This window comes from Marmota marmota, unplaced genomic scaffold, assembly GCF_001458135.2.
Source record: "Marmota marmota marmota unplaced genomic scaffold, marMar, whole genome shotgun sequence".
Lineage (NCBI taxonomy): Eukaryota > Metazoa > Chordata > Mammalia > Rodentia > Sciuridae > Marmota > Marmota marmota.
The window spans coordinates 1854669-1865018 of record NW_026000101.1 but is presented as its reverse complement, the minus strand read 5'-3'; the positions used below and the strand labels follow the sequence as shown (position 1 = coordinate 1865018).

Genomic DNA, 10350 nt, shown 5'->3' with positions numbered 1-10350 from the left:
TATATATGTATATATATATATATATATATATATATTTAGTTATGGGAATTAAACCCAGGACCTTATGCATATGAGGTAGTTACTCTACCATGAGCTATAATCCCCAACCCTTTTTAAAATTTTGTTTTGAGACAGGGCCTCACTAAGTTCCCCAGGCTGCTCTCAAACTTGTGATCCTCCTGCCTCTACCTCCCAAGCAGCTTGAGATTATATGCATATACCACCATGCCCAGCTTCAGCAAATACACTCTTAATTAGACTTCTAATTTGGAATTTCAAAGAATTTTCATGTGATTCATATAGTTTACATTGAGTCTGAGAGTATGCATGTATGCTTATAGTGTCAAGATAGACTATCTTGAATCACCTCTAGAATTATAATTTTTTTCTTTTTATAAGGCCTATTTCATAGTTTCTGTTGTGGTGTAGGGTGAGGGGACAAGGGAAGCTGGCTGCTACTCAAAATGTTGTGTACCTCCTCCATCTAACTGGTCTGAACACATGTGGTGGAAACAGGAAAGTCCACTTTGTGTTGGATTTTATGTGAGCCGGCTGGGATAAGGAGTTTGGGAAGGGCAACTGCTGATCTGGTAATGACAACAAAGAAGAAGGTCACTAAAGTATCACTTCTATGCAGGCCTCTGATACCTGGATCACATTACAAACAGATGTGAGAACTCAGTTAACCAGGGAGGGTGAGGAGACAGCGTGGCAGCTGCCTCCTCCTCCACTTTGGTGCTGGAAATCAAAACAAATCCCCCTGTTTTTCCAGGGACCTATTCACTGACTGAGTTCAACAGCTTTTGTATTATATTTTGTTGAATCTGAGATACCCGTTTTACACTTTTACATTTGTGATATCAAAATGTTTTACATCTCTGGTACCAATATTCACCTTGCAGTTAATGATGTACCATAGTTCAGTTGACAGCTCTTTTGTATCCTTAGCTGTGCATAAAGTAAATTTTGTTCTTTATAATCAGTGACATCATTGGGTCAGTGAGCACAGGTACAGGTGAGGGGCAGTGAGGGCTGGCAGGTGTTGAGAAGTGAGGCAAGCTCTTTCACCAGAGAAGGAGTTGAAGGCAGTGCTGATATTTTAAGCTTGATATGCACTCCAATGTTTATATAAAAAGAAATCTTTGATTGGTTTTAAACTCTTGTTACTGTTTTGAGTAAGCTGTCAATAGGAGAATCAATCAGAAACTATTCAATATCTTTCCAATTATTCCTTAATAAGACTCAAGTTTTTTTTTTTTTAGACAAGATAATAGCTGATATTTACTAAATGGATAGCTAATTATACAGTAATGAAAAAGTTAGAAACAAACATTAAGACTCAAGTTTTGAAGTTACTTGTGATCCAAGTCTTATCTGTATTCATAACAAACTCATTCATTTTCTTTCCCAGAGGTCATCAGTGAGTTTTATTTGATTGATCCTATAGGCTGTTTTGGTTATCAGTTTTTATTTTCTGTTGAGTTAGCCTATTGTTATTGCAAAATCTTGAGATTCTGAGAAGACTTGGGCCTTCTCTCCCTCTGAGAATGTGGCTCATAGGGAGAGATTTGTCTGGCATGTGTAAAGCCCTGGGTTTGATTCCCAGCATGACCAAAAAAAAAAAAAAAAGATAAAAGAAAGGAAAAAATAGCTCCATAGCTCCACAGTTTGCCTCTATTGGTGCCTTCTTTGTATTTTTTCTAGAAAGATTGTTAAACCTAACGATAGGTTGTTTTGGAGAACCATTCCTTGTTCTTATGTTCCGTACATGTGTACATGTACACACAGCATGTACATATTTGTACTTGATATATTCTTTTTTTTTTTTTTGGTAGTGCTTGGGATCAAACTCAGGGCCTTGCACATGCAATGCAAGCACTCTACTCCTGAACTATACCTCCAAATTGACATACATATTAGTCTTCTAATTTAGAATTTTAAAAAATTCTCATGCCACTCATATAGTCTACGTTGAAATTGGGAATATACAAATATGTATAATGGTCTCCAGATTTGCCCTCTTGAAATATTTTGGGAAAAATTGTGCAGTTTATAGGAATGGGACAATAACTGAATTCTAAGAACTTGGTTAACGCTTGAGGTAGATAGAAGTCAGGCTGCCAGGTACTTGAATTCTAGCTCCTGTGACCTTGGATAAGTCACAACCCTCTGTGTCTTAGTGCTTCTATCCTTAAAATGGAAATAACAGTATCTAACACTTGGGTTCTAAGAATTCAGATAATGTATGTAAAAGTGTGTAGCAGCATTCCTGGCACAAGGCATATTTGATGAATGTTAGCTGCTGTTTTTTTTTTTTTTTAATTAATAAGATGTCACTTTAAGGATGAAACCTATTGATTACGTAAAAAAAAAAAAAGAAAGAAAAACAAATTAACTCCTAGTGAATGAACTTTAGTTATAAGGTAGAAAGCTATCTTCTAACTCAATGCTTTTATGAAATCCCCTAAGTTACTTGAGCATTCTTTTGAAGTGCAGACATAAGCTCTGTGAAAGTAGTGGTTTATGTCTCTTGTCCACTCCTTTTTCCCTAAGTAATATCTGACTCGAATTAAGTACTCAATAACTATTTTTTGAATGAATGAAAAAGAGCCAGTGGCTCTTATAAGCTACAAACATTTTATCTTACAGACCAAAGTATATATGTTATTCTAGTGTGTAATTTAATTTTTTTTAAAGAAAGAGAGAGAGAGAGAGAGAGAGAGAGAGAGAGAGAGAATTTTAATATTTATTTTTTAGTTTTCAGCAGACACAACATCTTTGTTTGTATGTGGTGCTGAGGCTCGAACCCGGGCCTCACGCATGCCAGGCGAGCGCGCTACCGCTTGAGCCACATCCCCAGCCCATGTAATAATTTTTTTCTAAAATTTTTTTGGGTTGTAGATGGCCACAATATCTTTGCTTATTTTTTATGTGGTACTGAAGATCAAACCCAGCGCCTCACACGTGTGAGGCAAGTACTCTACCACTGAGCTACAGCCCCAGCCCCAAGTGTGTAATAATTTTATATGTTGTTTTAATGATGGAATGGAGAGAAGTTTTGTTAGAAACTCAAGCCTAAAGTGCGTAGAATCAAGCTGGGCAAAGGGGCATATGTCATCCCAACAACTCAGGAGGTGGATGAAGGATAATGGAAAGTTCAAAGCCAGCCCCAGCAACTTAGCAAGGCCCTAAGCAACTTAGTGAGATCCTGTCTCAAATAAAAAATATAAAGGGCTGGGGATGTGACTAAGTGGTTAAGCGCCCCTGGGTTTAATCCCTGGTACCAAAAAGAAAAAAAAGAAAGTACATGGAAACAAATTGATTTTCATTGCTTTGTGTAAACTAAAATATACATAAACAGATTTGAGATGTTAAAATTTTCGGCAATATATAATTAACAATGTACCATTCATCATGGAGTCACACATTACTTCATATAAGAAATATGGACTTTGGTCAAGTATCTGTATAGCTATTCAGGAGGCTGAGGCAGAAAGACTGCAAATTCCAGGCTAGCCTCTGCAATCTAGTGAGACCCTGTCTCAAAATAAAAAATAAAAAGGACTAGGGGTGTAGCTCAGTGGTAAAATGCCATGGGTTCAATCAAAAAAAAAAACCCCAAATGGTGAAAATCAAAAATTGCAGATTATATTTAAAAATTCTTTGGACTGGTAGTGTAGAGGTTCTGGGTTTAGTCACCAGCACTCAAACCGACATATACAGATTCTTCCTTTGTTTCTTTTTATTTTCTTTTCTAAATTTTTCTATAAACTAGTATTATATGAATTTAAAAATAACCCTCCCAAATCCTGCCAGTATGAAAGCATGCTTGTGGGCTTTCATCATTGTTTCAGACATTGGGGATCCAGTGATGAACAAGAGAAACAAAGTCTCTATTTTCAAATCAGGGGGAAGAGAGGCAGTAAACTTAGGAAAGGGTGCTCCATGTTTTAGAGATGGAAAACTGAGGACCAAAGATGTTCGTTTAAAATTCCCCTCATGTGCCTTGGTGCTAAGTGCATTTTCTGTTATACCGTATAGGTTTTCTTGACTCTTGGGAATGCCAGGTGAATCCTTTTTTTTTTTTTTTTTTTGTATTGGGGATTGAACCCAGGGGCATTAACCACTGAGCCACATCCCTAGCCCTTTTTTATATTTATTTAAAGACAGAATCTCACTGAATTGCTTAGGGCCTTGCTAAATTGTTGAGGCTGGCTTTGAACTCACGATCTTCCTGCCTCAGCTTCCTGAGCCTCTGGGATTACAGGCATGTGCCATTGTGCCTGGCGCCAGATAAATTTTTGAACATCCTAAATCAGAAATCTCTATCTGTGATTCTCCTAAGGGAGTCCTTGTAGGGAAGCATTGTATAGGGTAAAGAATATGTGTTTTCTACCCTGTTCTTTCTCTAGAACATTTACCTTTTTGGACCTTGTTTTTATCATCTAAGGAATAAAGAGATTAGTCTTGGTAATTTTGAAGGATGGTGCTTGCTTGTTACTTCCACAGTCCTTTTGTTTGATTTGGAGTTATGTACATGTACATGTGTCTATTTTTTCTACAGCCATACACACAGCTGCCATGGATATGCTGGGAGGATCTGGTGTTGAAAGCCAATGTAGAAAAGTTGATATCATCGCAGATGCTGCATATTCCATTTTCAAAAAGCCAAAAAGTTTTACTGGAAATTTTGTTATTGATGAAAATATCTTAAAAGAGGAAGGAATAAAAAATTTTGACATCTATGCAGTTAAACCAGGTAATACTTGTAGTTTTTTAACATAGTGATGTGTTTTTCCATATTTTCTGCAATGATTACATCGTGTGTGTGTGTGTGTGTGTGATCATAAAATGAATATGTTCTTTTATTTTTTTTATTTTATTTTTTTTAATATTTATTTATTTTAGTTTTCGGCGGGCACAACATCTTTGTTTGTATGTGGTGCTGAGGATCGAACCCGGGCCACACGCATGCCAGGCGAGCGCGCTACCGCTTGAGCCACATCCCCAGCCCCAAGAATATGTTCTTTTAAAAGCTGTCCTTCCAATGAAGTGGAAAACCCATACTAACAATATTTGAAAAAAGAGAGAAAGGACAAATAGAAGTGAGTTGAGGCCTTTTGAAGTGACGCAGAAGGGTTTAATCAGCTACTGGCCATTTTCAGATTTTGAAACCAGAAATGAAAATTAGTTTTTAAAGTCAGTGTTAAAATCAGAGTAAGGATTTTATTCAAGGATATGTATCAGATGTATCAGATGGTACAGTAGTTTCTTTTGTTTTGTTTTGTTTTTTTACAAACTTAAGACTGTGGACTCATTCTGAATGTTTATTTTTGGGAGAGGGTTACCCGGGATTGAACTCAGGGGCACTCAACCACTAAGCCACATCTCCAGCCCTATTTTGTATTTTATTTTAGAGACAAGGTCTCACTGCTTTGCTTAGTGCTTCACTTTTGATGAGGCTGGCTTTAAACTCGAGATCCTCTTGCCTCAGCCTCCTGAGCCACAGGGATTACGTGGTGTGTCACCGCATCCAACCCAAGTGTTTATTTTTTTAAGTGCAGTGTCTAATACCTTAATGATGGATTGTGAAGTTGCATTGATGAAATCATACTGTCTTAGGTATAGCAGTCTGATTTGAGAAGTTTGCAGAAGGCTCCCTTATTAAAAAATAACTTTCTCTTAAATTGCAGAAGATGATGATATTGGATTTTTACTTTATATAATAAGTGTATTCTAAGCCAGGTGCAATGGCACATGACTGTAGTCTCAGCTGCTTGGGAGGCTGAGGCTGGAGAATCATTTGAGCCTAGCACTTGGGGACCCTCCTGGACAATATAGTAAGACACTGTCTCATACACATGCATGAATGAGTGAGTGAATGAATGAATGCAAGCCATAAATGGGGGTTATATTTATTTGTATTAAAGCATATAAATCATTAAACTGAGCTTGTAGCTGACAGAAACTACATTTTTAGATTTGTGTCATCCCTACCTGTCTCTTTAGTTCACTTTCACATACATTATCTAATTAACTTTCATAGCAATCCTGTGAGAGAAGTAATATTGTGTAATGATTAAGAATGTGGAATTTGGGGAAAGACAACTCGGGCTCAAATTTGACTCTCCTTCTTGCTACTGTGTAGCTTTGAGCATATTACCCACTTTCTTTGTGCCCCAGTTTCTTTTTTGGGAAAATGAAGCAAATGATACCTTCCATACAGGCTTTTTGTAGAATTATGTGCAATAATGTATATAATGTGTTTGGCACAGTACCCGACATATAGTACCCTCACAATATTTAGTAGTTAAAATAGTCCAGTGTGAAAAACAGGCTGAGGGAGATGAAGCCTTTGCCTAAGGGCTGATGGCTAATAGGTGGCAGAACCTGAACCAGACTCCTGTCTTCTGGGTCTTGGTACAGCATGATGATCACATCAGGTTTTAAAGACCCAATGTCATTTTATACAAACTTTTAAGTTAGGTTTCAATTAAAAATCTTATCAAGTACTGAGAACTTATTACTATGACCAGTTATTCTGATATTAAGATATAACAAATATCAATTAATTCTTGCTTTCCAGAAGTTTGTTTAATTTTCAAAGACAGAGAAGGGAGGGAGAAAAACAGAGAGAGAGGGGTTGGGGAGAGAGAGAGTGAGAGAATTAACATCTAATTTTCCTACAATTCTGAAGGTTTTGTGACCTTTGAATCTCTTCCATGCATGTGCCATGAAAGGTATCAGTGTGATGTTAAGATAATTAATTTATTTGTAAGCACAACTGTTAACTGAAAAAAGGTCTAGGAGAAGAAGATGTCTTAGTTTACATGATGTTAGAGTGAGAAGAAGAGGAAGAGAGAAAAGACCCAAGTGCATTGATCTGGGAAGCAAGTCCTCCTTAATGAGGGCCTCCCTGCTCTTAGGGGCCAGGTGAGCTGAGTTGTGGACAGAAGGAGTTGTAAGGATGAAGAGGGTAAAGACTTCACATAAAGGTGTTTTTTAAAACTAGATCTTGAAAATGAATTGAGTCATGGGAGAAGATATCTAGGTTATGGGAACATTAATGAAAATAAGTAGTTTGATAATTCTCCCAGAAGCCTTTACTGTTTCTCCAGAATGATTTTAAAATAAAATGATAATGTTTATTAAACAGGTGTGAAAATCCTAATGTCTTGTAGTTGTTATATTAACATGATTATTCTGGGGTCAATTTTTCAGGCCAGCCTTTATTACCAGATTTCTTCTTAGATGAACACCCAGAGGTTGCAGTTATCAAGCAGATGGAATCACCTGGTAAGATCCATAAGATCTAGTCCATATTTTTTGTGAGAAAATATAGATAGTAACTTATGTTTTTTTTTTCCAAAACATAGAATTTATCCTGTAATAGTGACATTTCTGTCTTCTGCTTCTAACTCATTTTGTAATTTAAACTAAACAAGTTATGTGAGTTTAGTTAATTCTGGCAAAAAAAGAGAAAAAACATGTGTTTTTTTTTCTGTCTATGAGTAAGGCTCTTAAGGGTCTCACTAAGTTGCTGAGACTGGCCTCAAACTGGATCCTCCTGCCTCAGCCTTCTGAGTTGCTGGGATTACACGCTTGTGCCACTGTGTTAGACTTTTAAAATTTCTTCATTTTTAAAAAAACATCTATTTAAGTTTTATTCATTTTCTTTAGCACGCTTTCCTTAGAGGCTTTTTAAGGTGATATGTTATTTTATTTTGAGGAAAAATGTGTCACATCAAAATTCTTTTAAAACAATTTTCACAGTTTGTACCCTATGACTGCTTTGTGGAAGGCATTTATTTCAAGAAGGTTTTGGTTTTACTTTGTCTGTGTAACTAGGAAATTATAGGCTCCTTGAGTTGGTCTAGAGTTTAGGTTCTAGTCCTTGTGTTCTGAAACTATACCTATTGCTTCCTGAAAGAGGTCAGAAGGAACTCTCTTTAACTAATACCCGTAGGAAGAATTTCTCTTGTGTTTACTAATAAGAATGGCTGTGCTTCTTCTGGGTCCTTACCTTATTTTTGTATTATAGTACTGTGAATCTCCTAAGTGATCCTAGATTTCTTTAGAAGGCTGATAGAAAAGTTAGGAACAAATATCCTCTGTACATTTAGCGAATCTAGAGGCTATTACCAAACCTTATTTCCAGTTTAAGCTTAGTTTTTTTGGTCACTATCTTTTCTTTGCCCAGATTTTTCAGGAAATTGAAAAAAATCACTTAGGTAATAAAAAGCGTAATTTTTCTTTTGTATAACAGAAAATATGAAAATAACAGAAAGGAAATTAGTTCTGAATCCTACCACCCAGTCACAGCTCTTTTAAAAATTAAGTCTTTGGCTGGATGTTTTAGTGGAAACCTCTAATCCCAGCAGCTAAGGAGGCTGAGGCAGGAGAATCTCAAAGCCAGCCTCAGCAATTTAGTTAGGACCTAAGCAACCTAGTGAGACCCTATCTTAAAATAAAAATTAAAAAGGGTTGGGGATGTAGCTCAGTGGTAGAGTCCCCCAGGTTCAATCCCTGGTAGCAAAACAAAAACAAAACAAAAAACACAAAACAGGCTGTCAGTCTTTTTCTTAAAAGTCCTCTTACAGAATGGCAGAAATTACCTAAAAAGCCTGTAAAGTCTTTAAGAGTATGGTCTTAAGTTTAGGTAAGCCCCAAATCCTGATTTTTGTCTTGTACCCTAAGAGTGGATATTTTGAAGGAAGACATTTATGAACTGAGTTTATTTAATTCGTCTCATATTTAAAATAAGAACTACTTTATTGGTCATGTATCTTCATTAATGGCTGAGATAGGAAGACAATATGATATGGTTAAAAAGAAAGTAGGGGTTGTGGCTCAGTGGTAGAGTGCTCACCTAGGACAGGTAAAGCCCTGGGTTCAATACTCAGCACCACATATAAATAAATAAAATAAAGGCATACATATATTTAAAAAAGGTAATTAGCTTGAGAAGCAAAAACACAATAGCAAAATTAAAATAAACATTAGAGGGCTGGGGATGTGGCTCAAGCGGTAGCGCGCTCGCCTGGCATGCGTGCGGCCTGGGTTCGATCCTCAGCACCATATACAAACAAAGATGTTGTGTCCGCCGAAAACTAAAAAATAAATATTAAAAATTCTTAAAAAAAAAAAAAAAACATTAGAGGCGATATAGAATAGAAATCAAACCAGAAAATCTTGTTGGAGTTCTCTCTAATACAGAGGACAAACTTGACTCCCAGAATACAGAAGAAAAGCACAAAAAGATGGGAATAATGGCTTTTCTTTTCTCCTGCAGTTAGCACTGCCTCTCATTATTCCATATTGTCTTCCTATCTCAGCCAGTTATATATGACTTTATGTACCTGTTTCATATAGTGTTTTTTTAAGACTTTATTTTTTAGAGCATTTTTAGTTTCACAACAAAATTGAGAGGAAGGAACATGAACAACCCCATGTACCCCATACCTCACACATGCACAGCCTTCCCCATTATCAGAGTAGTGTATTTTTTAAAATCAAGATCAATATATTCTGAAGTTTTAATGTGGAGGAGTTCTTGTGGATTTCATAGGAAATTATTTTTAGATACAAACTTTTGCTTTTCAGCATAGTCTTGTATTACACTTGTGCTACATTATTTTTTCATAGGCAGCAGATTATATTTTCTCCCCATTAATCCCTCCTCTTACTAGGAGGTAGTGTAGTCAAATGTCAGGGATGTGTAGTTTGCTTTTGAATCCTGGTCCATCTGGTGGTATTCCTTTCTCTCAGCTAATGTGGTACCTGTTGGGTACATAGACATGGAATTTTTTTACCTGCTTCCAGGACTCTTCTTTCCAGTATGCCCTGCTGCCAAAGCTCTTCCCCTCCCTATCTTGATCAGCTATGCGCTGAGGTGTGTTCTTCCCAGGACTCACCACTACAGGACTCTCACCACCACAAGCTTCAAGCTTGAACTTGGATTGCAAAGATGAGAATGAGGAAAAATAGAGTCTCTCTTGAAAAACCACATCTGTGTTTTACAGATGGCCGACTCCTAGTTTTCAAGTTGATATAAGCCCAGACTCTAATCCAGAGAATTAAAGAGTGCCTCTCTCCTTTTTTAAAGTTGGCCAGGGCTGTTCTCCTTGGGAATCTCTCATGTGGCAGGCTTGTGTTTCTTCGGCTGACTCTGTACCTTAGGGTTGCTGAACGTGGTTCCTAGATTTAACAGTAAATTTGTGTCTCAATCTAGGAGATAGTTGTATTTGTTTTTTTTTTTTTTTTAATCCATTGCCGGGGATTGAGCCCAGGGCGGTACGTATGCCAGACAAGTGCTGTATCACTGAACTATATCCTCAGCCACCCCCCCCC

At 37.0% G+C, this 10350-nt stretch overlaps 1 protein-coding gene across 1 annotated transcript in view; it reads left to right on the top strand.

The window, feature by feature from the left end:
* The window catches only part of Hsdl2 (hydroxysteroid dehydrogenase like 2), a 62028-nt gene that overhangs the window by 31546 nt on the left and 20132 nt on the right, over positions 1–10350 (top strand). Inside the window, exons 7-8 of the mRNA XM_015492198.2 lie at positions 4565–4759; positions 7222–7296. Coding sequence (XP_015347684.1) covers positions 4565–4759; positions 7222–7296 — 270 coding nt within the window. The remainder of the gene's footprint in view (positions 1–4564; positions 4760–7221; positions 7297–10350) is intronic.